At 42.0% G+C, this 21,273-nt stretch overlaps 1 protein-coding gene across 2 annotated transcripts in view; it reads right to left on the minus strand.

Moving 5' to 3' along the window:
• Window positions 1–21,273, minus strand: part of LOC122807704 (uncharacterized protein HI_0077-like) — a 731,990-nt gene that overhangs the window by 381,559 nt on the left and 329,158 nt on the right. For both annotated transcript variants that reach the window (XM_044078675.1, XM_044078674.1), the window contains exon 5: window positions 9,859–9,956. In XM_044078675.1, the coding sequence (XP_043934610.1) occupies window positions 9,859–9,956 (98 nt within the window). The remainder of the gene's footprint in view (window positions 1–9,858; window positions 9,957–21,273) is intronic.

Here is a 21,273-nt window from a genome sequence, read left to right on the forward strand (position 1 = left end):
TAATGTCTATGGTTACAAACATAATATTGGTATCCCATATGTCCTGTCTAAATCTTCCCAAGAAGTCCCAAGAATCTTTTATTAAGTGTGGTACGTTTCAATATATATGTTTTAACCACTGATCTATAACCTTTCCAAAAGGGAAAGTTTTACTTCTACTTCCAGATATTATAGGCATAAAGGGGGGATTGGACACATTCTTATGGATTTTTGGTATACTCACAATGGTGGCCAAAATTGGATAATCCACTTTCAAAAATCTATACAATTCTGCATCAATACGTTCATCTATTAAATATTCTTCCAAATATAAATCGATTCTCCTGTGCAAAATATTTATTTGGTTCAGGGAGGATACCTCATATTGTTCAGATACATTCAAAATCTCAAATATTTTTTGAATATATTCATCTTTATCAAACCATACAACTCCTCCACCCTTATCGGGTATTATTCTAATATTGTTAACATCACAGAGGTTGCTTAATACTCTGTCCTCCTCATAACTCCAATTACTATTTATTTTCTGATGGTGTATTTTGTTGTGTAACCCATAGATCTGTTTGGTTACTACCTTTTCAAAGGCTATCAATGTATTGTGCATAGGTGGGGTAAAATTACTTTTTTTCTTGAGACATCCATTACTGAAGTCACTCTGTCTAACATTTTGAAAAAACAACCCCAAATTCAGTTTCCTCAAATAAAACTTAAATTCAACTAATATGTCTACCAAGTTGAATTTTTTCCTTGGTATAAATTTCATTCCCTTAGAAAAAATCTGAAAATGTTCACAGTGCACAGGATGCTGTGTATAATTGTATATTTTATAAACTCCAAAACTGTGAATAACACCATCAACTTTTATACTCCCCTCAATACTATTCAGTTGTTCCGTCTCGAATACGGTTGATTGTTGTAATGACTTCTCCCCCCTTCCCCCGGTCACCACTGCTGGTATCCCTGATGGGTGTTCCCCCTCCAATGGTCTTGCTTCTCCAAAAAATCTTCTCTGTGTGTCCTTTCCCTTCCATATTGAGGGTCGTAATCTTCTGTCACTGGTTCCCTTCTACTCATACCTCTGTCATTTCTATTAAAATTATTCCAGTTGTAAACAGTTTGACTCTCGTATTGCCTCATATCCCTTAAATACTTTTTGCATTTCCTATCAAACATTTTTTTGCAACTATTTTCTGCATACTGAAACTGTTTAACATGTAAATTTTCCCACTGTGGGTACAATAAATCATTGGTAATGGTAACATTCAATTCCTCCACTTCCTTCAATACTAAACTGAGCTTACTGTCATTATACGCTATTATAAATTCCATAAACTGTTTGCCAAAATTGTCAAACATTTGGTTACAGATATTTATATTAGTTTCATTAAGTTCAACACCCATGGGTAGCTTAAAGAATTGCAAACCCATTGGTATGATACCACTGTCAATACATTTTCGCAAATACAGATTGTCCATTTGCAATGCCTTAATCACATTTAGTTTTTTACCAAAACTGTATACAATGTCTTTTAAGGTACCATGCTTATCATGAGTTCCGTTCTTATTTTCACTATTGTGACTAATATTTTTAAAATCAAAAGGCAATTTTAAAAAATTGTCTAGATTGTTCACATTGTTACAATTTTTAGAGTTACCACAGTCTGAAAACTTGAACTGAGCATTGCCACTGTTACCATGATCTACAGCAGCTCTCAAACCCACTTGAGTAGCATATGTCCTCATAGGTGGTAAGCACTTTGGTTTGGCCCCCGAAATTAAATAAACTTCCTCTGAAACGTTGCCAAAATCAGTAAGTTTACTGCTGGTTTTGTCTCCTGAATTGAAGGCTCCGTTCTCATTATAGGCTACGTTTATAGCAGTTTCTCTATCGTGTATACCACACTGTCCATTGGGTATCTCGTCAGAAATCCCACTTCCGGTTTCAGATCGTGGTGTTACATTCCCCTGATGTCCGTTGTTCAACATAGTAGTGGGCGGTGTCATCAATTCTAGTAATCGGGTGACCTCCCCCTTGAGTATCGCCAGCTCAGAGTGGATTTTATGCACTTCTTCTCTCCTGACAGGCGAAAACATGGAGGGCAGTTCATCAATGGAATCCATGGCACAATGACAATCTCACACAAACACTTCAAGGAATCCAGACAATTCCGCAACGACTGAAACCACAAAGTAACTCCAAGAAGAAAAAACTGTGACAGGATCCAAACTTCAATAAAACCACTTGTTTATTGTAACGTGAAAAAGGTTGTTGAGCGCTTTCATCTACATAGCGTAGATTCCTTCAGAACAATCAAAATTCATTGCAACCCACTTATATATCTTAATTTCCTGCCCTTTGTATCAATTATTCAATTAAACAGTGCAATATATATTTAAACAACCATAATGTTAAAAAGCTTTTATCTTGTGTGTATAAAACATGACTTAAGTAAAAATACATTCTAAAAAGATGTATAAAAAATATATTATATAATTATATAATTATTCCCCCTCCATATATACAGTTTATGCAGTTCCAAACTGCACCAGTGGTAATACCCAGCATCTCTACATGTGTGCTGAATAATTACTATAAAAATATACAATGAGCTTATACATGTATTAACTTCCAACTCATATAAACATGCTAGTAAATTTCCTACATCTTTAAAATCTTTATAATGGTATAATTTTGTCCTATGTGAAAATTAGAAATAGCAGCCATTTGCACTTTGACAGTTGAAAAACTATTATCACTGTGGAAGACTTCTGACAAAAATTCCAAAATAGAGGGAATGGGTGCTGAGAAGGGCTCTATGCCCTTTGATGAGACCCAAATAGAGAACCTCTTCCAATTCCTATGGTAGATCTTTATGGTGAATTATTTCTGACAGGGTGAAATAATATGAGCCACCACAGGGTGAAATAATATGAGCCACCACAGACCCCAGAAACTACCGCCCCATTAGCCTAACGAGCCTGGTCTGCAAGGCTATGGAGTGTATCATCAGGGAACTTATAAACAATGACATTGGTAATCTCCAAACTCAGGACCCCACCCAGTTCGGGTTTGTAAAAGGCAGATCATGTCTCCTAAACCCGACAGACTTCTTTGAAGCAGTCACCAAAGCCGTAGATGAGGGTAAGGTGGTTCACACAGCCTATCTAGATCTCACCAAGGCTTTTGACACCATCCCCCACTCTGGAATTATAGATAAACTCACTAAACTAGGTATAAATCCTTATGTCACAAGATGGGTTGCCAACTGGCTCACTGACAGAACTCACACTGTGAAAGTAGCAGACTCCAAATCCAGCTTCAGACCAGTGACAAGTGGAGTACCACAGGGTTCAGTCCTGGGTCCTCTCCTGTTTGGCATCTACTTCTCTGAAGTATAGGCCAACACAGAAGGTCTTTGGCTAACTAAGTTCGCAGATGACTGCAAACTAGGAGCCATAATCAAAACTCCAAAAGATGTGGACATCCTACAAAAGGGCCTTGCTGAGACAGATGCCTGGTGTCAAAGCCATGGCCTCAAGCTCAATGCCAAAAAGTGCATTGTCATTCCTTTTGGTGAAAACTCAATACTCATGAACTACCACATAGGTGGTAGTCTACTTAACACCGAAAGTGTGATAAGAGACCTTGGGACATAGGTGGACAGTAGTCTCTCCTTTGATAATCACATCGCCACAGTAGTCGGGAAATCCTTCTATGTGGCACACCTCATCACAAAAGGTTTCTCATCCAGGAAAAAAGAGGTCATTGTTCCCATCTACTCGTCACTCATTAGACCATTATAGAGTACAATGCCCCTTTTGGTATGTACCTCACAAGACATCTACAACAACTGGAAAGGCCACAGAAATACCTCACAAAGAGGATTACCGGCCTCAAAGAGAAGCCCTATGCAGACCGTCTCAAAAAACTGCATATTTACTCCGATGCATATCGCCTACTCAGAGGCGATCTCTGCCTAACACACAAAGCTATGTCAAATCCAGAGCTTTTAGACATGCTCCACTTAAAGAAATCCCAAACCCTACGAGCTACACACTCTAGGGACCTAAACCTCGTCACCACAATAAACAGAACATGCTGGAGGGATAGATTCCTGTCCCAGAGACTTCCCATACTCTGGAACAAACTACCTATCTATATCAAACAAAGCTTTCTTGGGTGGCGAAAGCCAGGGTACCTTTGGCTAGGCTTATATAGGCCCTAGGACCAATAGCCTAGTACCTACCTATGAACCTATGAATGACTGATGCAGAAAGCCCGGCATTTCTTTCTATGGTCAAAATCAGAGGAACCAAGTAATCAATTTCACAGATTTCTGGTCCAGAGGATGTAGTCCAGATAGGTGACTCAAATGATTTGGAAACTGATCCAACACCCATGCAGGAAGTATTAGATGAGATCACAGGAACAGGAACCACACTTGCTGGGGCCAAAAGGGAGCAATGAGGATCACCTTGGTCTTGCATCTTCTCACTTTCTGAATGAAGTTGGCTTTTAGGAGAATAGGAGGAAAGGCATATAGGACACCTGGGAGCAAACTGTGGACTACAGAATCCCTAGGTGACTGTCCCTGTGGAGGGATAAAGGTACATTATCTGCTGCATTTGTTTATGTGTGATGCAAAGTGGTCACCGCACAGTTGACCCCAACGGCTAAAAATCTGTGTTGCCACTGACTGAGGCACCACTTGTGAGGCATCATAATTGCTCTGCTCAGTTTGTTCACCAACACACTGGATGTCCCCGGGATATGCGCTGCTATCAGAAATTGATGGAAAGATATCACCCACTGTCAAACTCACATGGTTTCCCAACAAAGAGGATAAGAGCAGACTCCACTTGTTTCCTGGTGTACCCAACCACCACCATGTTGTCTGTCTGGACAGAAATCAAACTCTTGGGGTGGAAGTTCTAAAAGGGCCACAACACTAGGAGGACTGCTCTCATCTCCAAAAGATTGATGTGAAGATTGGCCTCTAGATGTGACCCGGAACCCTGGACAGTCCTACCTTCAACACCCCCCCCCCTCCCAGAAGGGAGGTATCCATGATTAGTGTAACTAGTGGCTGAGCTGGACAAAAAGGATGACAGTCCATTACCATTAAGGAGGTTAATCACCACCTGATGTGATTCTTGCAAACCTGGATGATATGAATCTTGGCATGGAGAGGGTGAGTGTCTTGGGTCATTGCACAGACAGCATCTACCAAAGTACATCATGTGGTGTATGCCTAAAGGGACTAGAGTAATGGTTAAAGCTATTAAACCTAGTAGTGGGAGAACTAGTCTTGTTTTCAGGAATAAATGTTGTATTACTTGGGTAGCAACTAGTTGGAGGGAAAGCACCCTGGAGATCAGCAACTTGGCTATTTATTATAGGTTTATAGGTTTATAGGTTAGTACTATTGGTAAGGTCATGTGTAGGTGACAGCCTATGAAATCTGTCTGTTGGGTTAGGAGTAGCAGACTCTTGGGGTTGTTGACTGTAATTCCCAGGTTCAGCATTAATTGGAGAAGAAGGTCCTAGTGTTGGAGTAGTAGTAGTAGATCCCTGGCTGAAACGGTGAGAAGCCAATTGTCTAGATACAGGAAAACTTGAAACCCTATCACTGCTACTACTGCCATAACTACTGTAAACACCCTGGGGGCGGTGGTTAGACTGAAGGGCAGTACTCTGAAATTATAATGATTGGCTCCTAGCCAGAAACAGAGAACTCTCCTTAGTCACGTCTCTATCTTTATATGTTACACGGCATCCTGAAGATCCGCAGAGTGCATCCAATCATCCTTCCTCAGAAGAGGTAGTATGGACTGAACAGTGACCCTCCAGAATTTTGTCCATGTTACAAATTGATTTAGATGACTCAAATCCAAAACTGGTCTGAGGTCTCTTGTTTTCTTTGGTACTAAAAAGAACCTGGAGTGGATTTCAGACTCTTAACTGGTCTCGGGGGACCTGCTGGATGACTTTTTCTATCAGCTGGGAAACTTCTGCTGCTGGCAATTCCCACTGACTGGGCAGAAAACTGGGAAACCTTTCTCCTTTTTTGTTGCTGGATAAGAAAAGGGAACTAAACAGCCTCTGGTTACTATCCACAGCACCCATGAATCTCTTGTGGTGTTCTGCCAGGCTTGCAGGTGCAGAATAAGTGCCCCCCCTGACTGCCTTCAGAGAACAACAGTTCAGCAACACTTCAGGAGTGCTGGTATGGCTTTTTGGACAAGGGACCATGAAAATCCTGATTATGTGGTCCAACTCTGCCTCTGGGGTGATATCCATTCGAGTTACCTCCTCCTCTGCCTCAAGGAGGTCTATCCACAGGAGACTCATGGTAATAACCCTATGACTCCCTGGACTACATCTTCTTGCCAACCTTCTGGATTCCTGGAAAAGACTCTTTAAGGAGTGGAAAAGCGGATTCCTATGGCAAAGAGGGTTGTTTGCTCCTGGTCAGCATATCTTTCACTTTTGGTCCAAAAGGTGTGGAACCATCAAATGGGGCAGTAACAAAGGATGGTACATCCAGGAGTACGACACATTGTGACCTCAGTGACCACTGCCCTACCTATGCCATCAGCTGAAATGGAGAGCAGACAAATGGATACATCTGAAGTAGACTGAAGGGTAGATAGCAGGGATTAGACAGTCTTTTGAATATCCGCAGGCAGGTTACTCAACAGTGATTTGATGAGTTCTTTGGTCAAGTCTCACTAGAAACATGTAATGTGGGCTAAAAAGTTCAGCATTCTGAAGGCAAACATTGCTGAATTGTATGTCTTTTTCCCAAAACTGTAAAACACCCTAGATGATTGTCTATCAAGTGGGATGGACAGAGGAACTGTCTTCAGACAGTTACCTCTTTGTGGTCACCACTATGACCATGGCATCTACTGGTGGACATTTACTCCACTGTTTCTTGTCTTTGGGGGCTACCAATACCCTATCCAACTTTAATGGAATAGGTTCCACCATGTCAGGGTTCTTGCATACCTGCTGAGCTACAAGGTCTATCAGATGGTCTATGGGCAGTACTACCCAGGATGCAGATGAGCCAGTACCAAAGGCTTTGAGAAATTCAGACTTGTTCAGTGAAGGTCATTGGATAGACCAGCCCCCTTGCTGCATCAATTCTAGGATCTTGTCAAAGACGCCTTCTTCCAAAAGAGATCTACAGAATCCCTCACCTTCATCCAAATCCAAAACTTAATGAGTTACTCTGTGGAAGAGTCCAAGTGGTTCTGTTTGTACATCCATTTTATATGGCCTTCTGTTGGGGAATGATCAGAAGGATTATTTATTTATTTATTTTTATTTATTTAAATTTGTTGACCGGGAGTGTCCAACTGGACGTGGGTCCATTTTCAGCGTTGGCCCGGGGAGAAAAGCTCTACAGTAAAATAAACAGACAGTAGTTACATTGGATTACATAGCGATTAACAATTTAACATAGAAATTACTTACAACATATTTACAGATGAAGAACATAGTACATCAGTAGACAATTAGATCTGAAAAGAATTGGGAACTCTCATTGTACCAGTAGGCTCAGAGGCCACTTACTAAGTGTCCCTATCGATGATAGTGAGTTGAAGGAGAAGCAGTGTCCCGTTGAAGATGGGATGGAGCCAAGCTCAAGGGTATCAACTTTTCCTTTGGTCCAGCCAAACCTCCTCTGAAGGCCTCGAAGGCTGAAGCTGCAATCAATGCCAAAGGAAGTCTTCCACCATCTAAGGAGGAGAACCAAACTTCTCGGCCTCAACTCTAGGACCAACATTTGACCCAAGCTGTGGAGAGACAATGCCCTGACAGCTTCAAAGTCAACCCATATCCCCGAGCCCCACTGTCGGCTCTTTGGCTCAGAGACTCGTTTCAATCCAAAAGTCTCCGAGTTGAAATAGTCAGGGATGCAGACGGAGTCAAAGTTCTTTGAACTGTCAGCTCTGGCAAAGACATACCAGTAGAGCTTGGATCCATGGAGAGTGGGCCTGAAGAGCTGGCCAGTTCCAGAAATAACATGGGAGGGGTTGTTGGGTGTGGGGGGTGCAGAGTGGCTTGCCCCCCAGCGTACACTCTTTAGTTTTTTTCTTTATTATTTTTTAAAATATTCGAACATTTAAATGTTTGATCACTAAAGTTAAATCTTTAGTGATTCGAACATTTAAGCGTTCAAATATATAAAATAGACCTGGCCTCACAATCTACCTCCAGATGGTCAGCACCCAAAACATATACACACACAGAGTGTGGATCCTGTAGGAGGATCTTATGCCCATAGGCCATAAACTTTTTAAACCCTTGGATCTTGTCTGTCATACTATAAGCAAGTTACTAGTAAAGACAATACTTCAAACACTAAAGAAACTAATATATATATATATATATATATATATATATATATATATATATGTATGTATATATATATATATATATATATATATATATGGTTCCCATTCAGAAGCCTGAAACATCATAAGCCTGAAAATCAAAATCCTGAAACCAAAAGCCTGAAAATTCAGAATCCTGAAAACTCAAAATCCTGAAAGCCCAAAATCCTGAAACTCAAAATCCTGAAAACACAAATAATGCTAATATGTCACTATAAAGACACTAATATCTACCAACTGACCCTGACCCTAACCCTAACCCTAAGGTCCGTCACTATCGCACACTCACCTGATCGGCGCCTAACCCTAACTCACTTAAACCGCCTAACCCCAATATTTGTCACTATTGCATACATGCCTAACCTGCCCTAACCCTAACTCACTTAAACCGCCTAACCCTAAAATAAAACCAACCGCACACTTACCTGACCCCAACGCATGACCTAACACCACAGGGCTAACAATAGCAAAGCCACAATGACATCAGTATGTCTATTTTGTGTTTTCAGGATTTTGAGTTTCAGGATTTTGGTCTTTCAGGATTTTGGGCTTTCAGGATTTTGAGTTTTCAGGATTCTGAATTTTCAGGCTTTTGGTTTCAGGATTTTGATTTTCAGGCTTATGATGTTTCAGGCTTCTGAATGGGAACCATATATATATATATATATATATATATATATATATATATATATATATAAATATATGTATATATGCATCTGTGTGTGTGTGTATGTGTGTGTGTGTGTATATGTGCATATGCATATATATATATATATATATATATATATATATATATATATATATATATATATATATATATATATATATATATACACATACATTCTTTTTTTTAATAAAATGCAATAATAATATGGTTTAAACCTACTGTCCTAAACTAGTAACTATTAATGATACAAGTCTCACACAAAAATACTACAAAAGCTAATGAACACTATGTTATGACTAACTGTTCTGGTAAACTAACTAAGCTTCCATTTTTGGAAAGAGAGGGTCAGTACTTATAAATATCTTTTGATATTAGAAAATCTAAGAATATAAAATAATCTTAATAATAATAATCGTATTTTGTGAAGAGGAGCGCTCAGATACACAATTGAACGCATCAGGTGGCAAAACGAGATTTGAGATACTAAGTGGAGTAGAGAGAATCATGGGTAGGAGAGGAGTCAGTACCTTGGATCCAAAACCTTCAAAAAATGGTGCCAACGTCAGACAACCCAAAGGTTGAACTGGATGAAAATAGACAACACTGGATCTAAGGTTAATATGCAATTGTTAAAAAGTTACAAAGCTATACTAAAAAGGATTCAATGCACTCTGTTTGTCCAATTAGCCGTGCAGTATCAGTTGTCAATTCTCTGTAGGTGTTGACTGAAATGGACCACTTTACACACCACAATATAAAAAATGTAACTAGTTAGTAAGCCCCACCTTTTCTGATGGATCTGGAGTACCAAGGATTTGTGCTGCCCAGTGAGTAAGACTACCATCAGAAGTGGAAGGTCCAGAGATCTGTGGTGACAATTTACCTAACAATACAAGAATGTATCACACAGTTAAAATATAAACTTTACTATCCAAATGCAGACATATAATATGAACAGTCACTGATCTAGCACAGTTTGAAGCATTTTCAAAACAAATGCCTGGTAATCACAGGCTGGCTTCCATGAATGCAATAAATGTATCTCAACAGTAACTGTCTGCTAAGTCGTCATTAACAATGGAAATAACTTTTTAAACATATTCCTCAATACTTTTTTCTGAAAACTCTACAGGATTAATTATTTTTATATATTCACAATCCAAGGTATTCACTACCTAAACAAATTTCCCTTCTATTGCATAAAATGAAGTATCTGAAAGAGGTAACTATCAAGCCTTGTGTTGTGCCCAGTTTGAAAATTAATAGCCAGCACTTTCTTAAAATGTTACTAAAAGAACAATATTAAGGCCCTTCAAGCAATTTTTTCTCTTTTTTCTTTTTAATGTAACTAATTCAGTTTTCCCTTAATTATTCAACATTTTCATTAACTGCTCAATTTGTTTCTTTAATGCCTCTGAGCTGTTTTAGTTTTTTATCACCTATTTTTTATATATGACCAAAAGGACACCAAATACTTGTACAGGTATACTCAGAAATTATTTATTTTTCTCTGGAAATGGTCAAAACAATGTTTGCCAACACATATTGCTAAAACATGACTGCAGTGATCACAATTATGTATGAAGGCTTCCAAACCATTTCATGCTTTGAATCTCATAACATACAAGAGAAAGAATGAAATAATGCAAACAGGTCAACATCTGCTTCACATCCATTCATTATGGAAACCTTTAGGCTCAAGCGATGAAGTATATATGAATTTTACTAACACATTTAAACAAAAGCACTCTACTGAAGGAAACATAATTTATTCACAGATTTTTTTTTTTATTCTTTTGTATTTTTTACCTCATTACCTGCTGACTGGTCCATTCATATCACTTCAGGTGAAAGACAGTCATGAGAGCCACAATCCAGGCAATCAAGATAATGCTCATGTTTAACCCAACAGTACTTCACAAGAGCCAGATTCTCAGTCAAATGCAAAGCTGCCCAGTGACTCATGCACATTCATATTCAAGTCTAGTGAAAGTTATTGCTACACAGCTTGGCAGACACAATCCAAGCAGCAGTGAAGGATTGCATGCACATCTTGGTCCAACTGTCATACACTAATATGCATGCCTTTGCTGAGTATCAATCATGCAGCAGGTCAGGTTGCCTTGCTCTCATCAAGTTAAGTAAGTCACTCTCAGGTCAGATATTCCAGGTCCCGAGTCTCTTGTTGATCCAGGATTTAGGCCACTGCACTTCAAAGCATCAATTTCTTTATAATAATGAATGCCCAGAATCCTTGAAACCTGAAAACAAGACACTTGCTCTTTCACTGCTTTAGAGCAGTACATTTCTTTGGAAGCTCTGTGTGCATTATGCTATCAAACAGTGTCACAACTACAGCATGTGCAATGTCCAAATGATACTTGGTGTCAGTGAAACTAAAAGTGGTGCAGAAGGTAAAGTCCCCATAGGAAAAATAATGTCCACTTTGTATAATTCAGCATGATATTTTGGCTGTAAGCTGTCAATACAGCATATCAAGAAGGTACATGGCAAACAAATCTGGATTCAAATTACCTCAGATCATGTTTACTTAGATTTATTGGCATATGATTGTGCATGGCCCAGTCAAAAAAGCTAACTGCAGTAAAAAATCATGTACATTAACTACTAGAAACATGCATCTGTAACTAACTTCATGGAACAGACAAACAATACTCCAAGCACAGCCCAGATGTTCAGAATTTGATTAGTGGCCTAGGAGCTGCAGCAACTGGCCAGGAAAGATGGGAGTGGGCAACTGACTTTGGCTTACTCATCCTCAATGGAACTTGTAGTGTCTGAGCACTGCTGACACTCAGTGGAGACTAGGTGTTACAAACAATGCTCTGCATGGACCAAAACATACACTCTGGTCTATGAAGCAGCATGTAGTACTGTATACAGATTCTGGGAACTGCATAAAAGCATGCATGACATACTGGGTAAGTACTGCATAAACACTTTCAGGGTGCATATGTAAGGCTGCTGGGGGAGCTGGGTCAGAAACTTAGCAGAAAACCTTTGACCCCTGCATCATGACAGCTGTGACTGCTAGCTCTGACCTCCTTCAGAAAAAAGGAATGAAGAGACCAGTGGGAGAAGCAGAGCTTGACAGTCATCAGAAAGGTAGAGAGAAACACTTAAGAAAATAATCATTTATCAGGGTGAAGACTGCATTTGGGAGGAGGAGGTATAGTACAATTATCAGCACCAACATCAAGCAGATTTCATACTACATCATTTACCATCTCAAAATTAAAACATCTTTCATGGCAATAAACATGAAAAAATAAATAAATTAAATTTAAATTAAATGGTCTGCATAGCAGAAATATCAGATGTCCTGTTTGTGAAATTATATAAAGTTACGTGTTTCTACTAAGATCCAAGTATAAATATTGAAAAAGTACAAAATATGAAGCAATGCTCCTCAAAATGAATGCATGCACTTAACGTCAAGTGATCTGTCATGTTACCATCCCAGATTTTAGCAAATGTTTTTTTTTTTTTACATCTTCCTTATTAAATAAAGCAGTGACAGTTACAAAGCTTGTTTGATTTGTAATTTTGCATAGTAAATGCACTGTCTTTGTCTGAGCTTCAATTTTTCAAATAAAAACTGACTGAAATTTAAAAAAAGAAAGTAAACTTACATGGGCAGGGTATTCAGAAACATTCACTTTTATGGCACAATCTAAACAACAAGGATTCCAATCTGCAATGCAGCCTTTAGCTGCTTGGCTATATATTAAGGGTGGCATACTGCCAGTATTCTGAGAAAAGTGATGTGTAGTAATTTCGTGAAGGTGTGTTACTGGCACTACTATGCATCATGCGAACAATGTCACAAGAAAAATAAGGAAGTGTTTATGAAGCAATGCCTAGTTACAGATGCAAAAAAGAACCTCATCTCTAACTTGGGCATTGTGGACAGGCAAAACAGGGCCATCGTAACAAAATGTTTATCACATAAATTGGGAGGAAAGGAGGATAGAAAAGTTGGAATAACAAGCACAGGAAAACTCAAAGGTAACCACTAGGACTACCAGGTGGGCATGGGGAGAGAAGGGCATTTTTTGTGTGGGATAGCTGCTTGTTTTACATATATATATATATATATATATATATATATACACACACATGTGTATGTATGGTTCCCATTCAGAAGCCTGAAACATCATAAGCCTGAAAATCAAAATCCTGAAACCAAAAGCCTGAAAATTCAGAATCCTGAAAACTCAAAATCCTGAAAGCCCAAAATCCTGAAAGACCAAAATCCTGAAACTCAAAATCCTGAAAACACAAATAATGCTAATATGTCACTGTAAAGACACTAATATCTACCAAGTGACCCTGACCCTAACCCTAACCCTAAGGTCTGTCACTATCGCACACTCACCTGACCCGCGCCCTAACCCTAACTCACTTAAACCACCCCTAACCCCAATATTTGTAACTATTGCATACATGCCTAACCTGCGCCCTAACCCTAACTCACTTAAACCGCCCTAACCCTAACATAAAACCAACCGCACACTTACCTGACCCCAACACATGACCTAACACCACAGGGCTAACAATAGCAAAGCCACAATGACATCAGTATGTCTATTTTGTGTTTTCAGGATTTTGAGTTTCAGGATTTTGGGCTTTCAGGATTTTGAGTTTTCAGGATTCTGAATTTTCAGGCTTTTGGTTTCAGGATTTTGATTTTCAGGCTTATGATGTTTCAGGCTTCTGAATGGGAACCGTATGTATATATATATATATATATATATATATATATATATATATATATATATATATATATATATATATATATATATATATATATATATAAAATAAGAAAAAGTAGATGAAGAAAGGTAATGAGTACGTGCAGGATGGACAGAGAGAGTAAGATATCATGTACAAAAGCAACATAAAACATTATCATATAAAGACAGCAGTCAGAAATTCCTACTAGTGCAGCTAACTGTCAAAAGAATATCATCCAAATCTAAAAAAGTCAGTCATATTTTATTCAGCATTGATGGACCAATTATTGAACACAATTCCCCATTTCAGGATCTCCCTCACAAGACATATCAAACAACTAGTAAGACCCCAGAGGTTCCTAATCAAGAAACTGGATTAAAATGCCACCACAGAAGACTGGAAACTATGTCCCTTATTCAGTATCTTACAGACTTCTAAAGGGAGATATACGCTTTGCCTTCTGTGCCATCAGGAACTCAGTGGACATGGATCTCTTGTTTCTCCACAAATCAACAGTCCCACAAATACCAGAAACAAGGATATAAATTTTCATTAGCAAATAAACAGAACATGGTGGACAGATACGTTCATTACTCAGCACCTACCTCACCTTAGGAATAAACTTCTACTGCAAAACAAGCAGTGTGATACATTATCTTCATTCAAACAGGAACTGGAAGATTGAATGGGTATTCACAAATTCACCCACTGCCTTGACTGGCCTAGCCCTCCTTGAAAAAGGAGGTACAGTCTTGTCTAGGTGTAAGTACTGGTAAGGCATAAATAATCAGAAGACTCACTTGCCTTGTATTTCTTATGATTCCTATGAAAATGCAGACAGTGATAGGGATGGCAGGGACAATAGTGGAGGGACACAAAAAATACTGGGGGTCGACAAATGGAGATGGGGATGGCATACTACAGAGGAGAACACTTGGATGGGGGATAGAGCAGGGTACAGGGGAGGCTGCCAGACTGTCCCAGATGACAGCCCACTGGGACAGCAGTCAGCTCCATTTCTGACTTTGTGGACAGGCTGTTCCACTGATGTTCAATGGCTGGGGCCAGCTGGTCACTTGATTTTACCATTCATGCCAGGTGCACTCCACAGTATCCCAACAGGAGTGCAGCTATCAGCACACTACTGACATAGCCAACCTAAACACCTGATGCTTGGTGACAACAATGGACTCATAACAGGCCACTCCACTCTCAGAAGAGAAGCTTCCAACGTATCCAGAGAGGTGGACATAGAGGCTGCCAGTGAATCCTCCTGATGACTTATAGGCTACCAGCACACCCTCCAGATGACTTTCAGCAGACTGGCTTCTGCCTTTCTGCTGAAAGGGAGAAGTGGAGAAAAAGAAGTTATGTGCCTACCATAACGTTCCATGTTAGTTGTCTTCATCTCTCCTTCTTTCTTGCTTGTTGGGATCGGAGCCGATCCTCGGCTCTGACTCGGCCATCTTCTATAGCTCAAGAGCTGTTTACTGGCTCGAGGCTACCCCTTATCCCATGATGCCTAGCGCTAGCTACCCAGATCTCGTTTGAAATAGCTAACCCCAGCCATAGCTATAGAATGAAACCCCTCCAAGCAGAAGGTTAAACCTATCTGTCATAATCTCAAAGTCAGTACAGGAAACCAACCAGAGAACACTCAGCCATTGAAACCTGAACTCCTCTCGGTCCAATAGGACAAGGGGAAGGAGGGGGGGACGCAAGAAAGAAGGCGAGATGAAGACAACTAACATGAAACGTTATGGTAGGTACATAACTTTTTTATGTTAAGTTGTCTATCTCGCCTTCGTTTCTTGCTTGTTGGGACAGCGTCCCTAACACCTATGATCCTGGGCAGCTCATTGGAACAGACTCTTCAGAACAGTGGAACCAAAGTTAGCTCTACTCCTGGAGACCATGTCTAACTTGTAATGAAAAATAAAGGTATGAGGATTTGCCCACATAGCAGCGGCATAGATAGAGTCCATGGGCAACCTAGACTGGAAGGCTACAGAGGTGGCCAAAGCCCTAGTAGAATGACCTTTCAGTTTGATAGATAACTCTTTGCTCCTTAGTTGATAGATGAAGGTAATAATGTGAAACAACCACCTGGACAGGGTCACTTTGGAAACTGGAAGACCCTGTTTGCCCTTAGCATAGGAAAGGAAAAGTTGGTCCGACTTTCTTATATCCTTTGTTCTATGCAGGTAAAAACGCAATTGTCTATGAACATCCAAAAGGTGTAATTTGTATTCTGCCTTGTTGGTGTGGTTAGGGAAAAACAAAGGGAGGTCTATAGATTGGTTTAGATTATTCTCTGAGCAGACTTTTGGAAGGAAGGCGGGATTAGTTCTCAGAGCAACCCTGTCCTTATGAAAACCTAAGTACGAAGGACGAACACTTAGTGCCTGATGTTCCAAGACACGTCTGGCTGAGGTAATAGCTACCAGAAAGAGTTTTCCAAGATAGAAACTTAATGGAGCAGGATGCTGCCGGTTCAAAAGGGGGCATAATCAATGAGGTTAGTACCAAATTAAGGTCCTAAGGAGGAGGGGGATCTCTCACTGGGGGCCTAAGGAGAGTAGTCCCTCTGAGAAAGGCTTTACACAGCTTATGAGACATAATGTTTATATTAGAAAAACCGACATGAAAGTTAGAGATGGCCACTAGTTGAACCCTGATTGTAGCAGAAGTGGACCCAGAATGAAAAAGCTCTGTTAGGAACTCCAAGATTTCGTGAACTGGGGCTGAAAAGGGATCTATGTTCCTAGCCTTTGCCCAACAAGAGAAACGTTTCCATTTGCTAGCATAAGTCTTCCTAGTAGCGGATTTGTGAGAGGAGACAATCTCATGCATGGCCGGGGAAATGCTGGGAAGCCTGGCTAGGGTCGGAAATGGATCAACCAAGCTGTGAGAATGAGCAGGTCTGGAATAGGATCCAGAGTCCAGGGCTGCTCAAGGAGGTAATGGTGCAGGTACGGAAACCATATCTGTCGAGGCCAGTAGGGGGCAATGAGGATCATTTTGCAACCCAATGGAATAGCTTTCTGTATGAGTTTGGTTATAAGAGGGAATGGAGGGAAGGCATAAAGAAGTCCCTGAGGCCAATCGTGGACTAGAGCGTCTCTGGGAGGGTGACCAGGAAGCGGTAAAAGGGAGAAGTAGTTGCTGCATTTGCTGTTGAAGGGGGTGGCAAACAGATCGCAGCAAGGATGTTCCTATTTGCGGAAGATCAGATCGACAACTACCTGATTCAGAGACCACTCGTGAGGCATGAGAATAGCTCTGCTGATCCTGTCCGCTATAACGTTGGACTTCCCAGGGATGTGTGTTGCAATCAGAAATCATTGGGAGGAAATAGCCCACTGCCAGAGTCTGAGTGCTTCTCAACAAAGGGGTAGGACCTGGTTCCGCCCTGCTTGTTGATGTACCACACCACTGACATGTTGTCCATTAGAATTGCAATGGTCCCAGAAGGGAGAGAGTCCTGAAGGACTTGCAATGCTAGGAGCACGGCTCTCATCTCCAAGGCATTTATGTGCAGATGGTACTCGTGAGGCTGCCATGTGCCTTGGACTGTCCTGCCCTGATACTGCCCCCCCCACCCTATCAGTGAGGCCTCCATGGTCACTGTGATAACCGGAGGGGGCTGGATGAATGGTCTGCCCTGAGACACTAGTGGGGAGACCATCCACCAGGAAAGGTGCCTTTTGCATGTTTCTGTAATCATGATCATGTGAGAAATGGGGAGCTGCTGAAAGGACCAGTGTGTGAAAAGAAGCCACTGAAGAATTCTCATGTGAAAACGGGCCAGAGGTATCAGAAGAATTGCCGCTGCCATAGAACCCAGAGTTTGAAGGACCAACCTGACTTGTACCCTTTTGCATTGCATGAGGATATGAACTTGCTGCCGAATTGTGGCCACCCTGTCTGGCGGTAGCCTTGCTGACATATTTCTTGTATCTATATCTGCTCCTATATAGGTAACAGATTGACAGGGCAACAAGGCAGATTTTTCGAAATTTATAATAATACCTAGCTAGGCACCAATTGTAAATGTATAGTCCCTGGCTTGAAGGAGTTGATGCCTGGTAGTAGCAGTAAGGAGCCAGTCGTCTAGATGTGGAAACACCTGGAATCCTCGATGCCTCAGGTAAGACGTGACTACTGCCATGCATTTGGTGAACACCCTGGGGGCTGTGGTGAGACCAACGGGCAGAGCGCTGAACTGGTAATGACTGGCTCCCAGCCGGAAGCGATGAAACCTCCTGGAGCGCCTGTCCATTTTGATGTGATAGTACCATCCTGAAGATCTATTGAGCACATCCAATTGTCCTGACCCAAAAAGGGTAGAATGGACTGCTGTAGCGTGACCATCCCAAACCTTGTTCTTTGAACAGACTTGTTTAGTCTGCTGAGATCCAATATTGGTCTCCAGTCCCCTGTCTTTTTTGGTACCAAAAAGAGTAAGTTCCGGATCCATGTTGGTCTGCCTGGACTTCCTGGACGACTCATTTTTTCTAGCAGTCTTGAAACTTCTATGATTGCTTGGGCCCTCAGATTGGGTGGAACATCTGGAAGGGATTTGCTTGACGGTAAGGGGGGTTGAAAGAAGGGAATTATGTAGCCTCCGGATATGATTGAGTGTACCCATTTGTCTAGCGTTAGGTTTTGCCAGGCTTTTGGGTACAGTGAAAGTCTTCCCCTCCAGAGGCAGGCAGCTGGGCAACCCTTCAGGGATGCTGGAAGGGTTTGTCAGAGAAGGATTCTCTGCTGCCCTGGTTCTGCGGGCCCCCTCTGCCACAAGGGCGGCATCTGTTGTTGTTTCCTCCTCTGCTCCTGGAGGAAAAATCACTACGTGTGTCAGGTGAGGCTCCCTGGGATTTCCAAAACCACATTTTACCACTCTTCTGACCTTTGGGGTATGGTCTGGAAGGAGTGGAAAAATGGACTCCCATGGCAGAGAGAGTCTTGCCTTCCTGTTCATACCTAGTCAGAGTGTCTTTCACCTGTGGTCCAAAAAGAAAGGAACCGTCAAAGGGAGTGTTGGTGAACGATGCTCTAAAGGGTTCCGCAAAATTACACAGCCGCATCCATGCGTGTCTCCTGAGGGCCACACCTGTACCTGCGGCTCTACTCGCACCATCAGTGGAATAAGAAATGAGCCTCATGAAGGAGTTGACTACAGAATTTAGAGTCGACAGCTGAGAAGCCACTTTAGCTTGAGCCCCTTCAGCTGATGGATCCTGAAGGGTATCTCCGAGCTCTTTCAAGAGATCCCTCTGAAGCCTGGTAAAATGGCATAAGTAATTCAGTGACCTCATGGAAAAGGTCACTGAAGCAAACATTCGGTTCCCGTATCTATCCATGGTCCTAGACTCCTTGTTAGGAGGATGGACAGAGGAAGAAGTTTCCGCTAACTCCTTTTTAGTGGCTGATGCTACCACCATGGCATCTACGGGAACACCCTTAGTAAGGAACTGTTTATCAGGGGGTGCAGTGATGAACTTGCTGGGTCTCCTCGGGGGTGGTTCCACTGTATCCGAGGCTGACCAAGCCCTTCAAGCCACCACTGACATTAGTGGATCGAAAAGTGGAGAAACCCAGGAGGTGGAAGGTCGGGAACCGAACGCATCCAGGAATACAGATTCGCCCTTGGTAGGGGCTAGGGCATTCCAGTTCCCCCCTCTGCTTAAGCATTTCTAGGATGTCCGAAAAGGAAACATCTTCAGAGGGGGGATCTCGGGGACCCTTCTGATTCATCCAAATCCGTATCCGAAGTGACAGACTCGGGGGAGTCAATGTGCTTCCTCTTGCACTTCCTCTTCCTTGGGGGCTCCTCTGAATGATCAGGGGAGGCCTCGGAAGAAGAGGAAACACCCAATGGGGTGCTCTGGGGTGCCAGTTCCCCATGCTTGGGGTCTGGAGGAGAGGCAGAGGTTGCTGCAGGCACTACAGGGGATGGAGCCAGTGGGGTCGAAAGTGCAGCTGACTCATAGGCCAGTACACTCCTCATGACATCGAAGGCGTCCCTGCCATGATGCAGAGAAGGCCCCAGTTCCGAGAAAAAGCAGAATCCTCCTCCGCACCAAGGGAGATGGCTCCGACGCCGATGTAGGAGCCGAGCTCACCTGCGCCGACGCTTCGAGAGGGAGAACGGGGTCGGACAAGGGTCCGATGCCACTCACCCCCTTGGAGCCGACGAGGGAGTCTCGGCACCCAGATCCCTCGACGGACGGCACAATCAAGGAGATCGGAGCCGACGACAGAACCGAAGGAGAAATCGTTATCGGAGCCGACGGTTCCACAATTCGAACCTCAACAAACTCCGGCTCCGAGCTCAATGGAGTCAGAGGAGGAACATCGATAGAAACGGACAGAGCCGACACCTGTTAAGGAGGGCTGGACAACATTTTGGCCAGTGCCTGCGACTTCAACAACCTACTGACCACTCTCTCCATGTCGTGATCCGAAGAGCCTAGAGGACCGAGAAGAGTGGGAGGATCTGTGACTGCGGTCACTCTGCAACAGGGGAGACCGAGGAGCCGAATGAATAGACTCTAGAGAAGGGGACCTCGGCCTTTTGTGGGTCCATGACGGCTCCGAAGGTACTGCTGGAGTCGACGGGGAGGCAGTCTCCTCGGTTCCAGCCGGAACCGAAGTAGTATGCAAGGCTTGGGCCAATGACGGCTCCAAGCTGGGAGCAGATGATATGGTCGGTTTAGGAGATGAATCCTGGGGCTTAAGAAGACCCCTCAAAATAAGCTTATTTTTGCACTCCTGCAGAACTCTTGGGTTAAATGCATGGCATACAGAACAAGAGTCCTGCAGGTGCACTGCGCCTAAGCAATAGACGCAAGAAGTGTGCCCATCTGTCAGAGACATTTTCTGACAACATGAGTCACACTTCTTGAATCCAGACACCTTGGATTCTTTAGATATATCCACAACTAGACAGATACTACACAGAGTTGTTTTGGCCAAAAGGCTGAACAGCAAAACTAATACCAAACACTATACACTAAGGAAACAAAAAACACACAGTATACTACAGTTAAAGATAGTTTTTTTTTTTTTTTTAAACTAGGAAGCCTCTAACTTAAATGGCTACCTAACAATCAGAAAGAAGAAAAAGCTTAAACTAAGATGCTACCTACAAGAGGGAAACGGTGGGGGGGGGGGGGGGGAACTCTCTAATAAAAATGAATTCTAAGGGAAAGCTACAAATACACTAAACAACAAGAAACTAGTTAGCGACTATTATTTTAAACAATAAACTACCAGAAAACCCCTAATCTGACAGAAAAAGTAGTTCAATAAAACTTATACAAGCCTGAGCCAGTAACAATAAACCTTGTAGCTGAAGCGGCAAATGAGATCTGGGTAGCTAACGCTAGGCATCATGGGATAAGGGGTAGCCTCGAGCCAGTAAACAGCTCTCGAAG

The sequence above is a fragment of the Protopterus annectens genome, chromosome 7.part1 (genome assembly GCF_019279795.1).
Source record: "Protopterus annectens isolate FY-2018-M chromosome 7.part1, PAN1.0, whole genome shotgun sequence".
Lineage (NCBI taxonomy): Eukaryota > Metazoa > Chordata > Ceratodontiformes > Protopteridae > Protopterus > Protopterus annectens.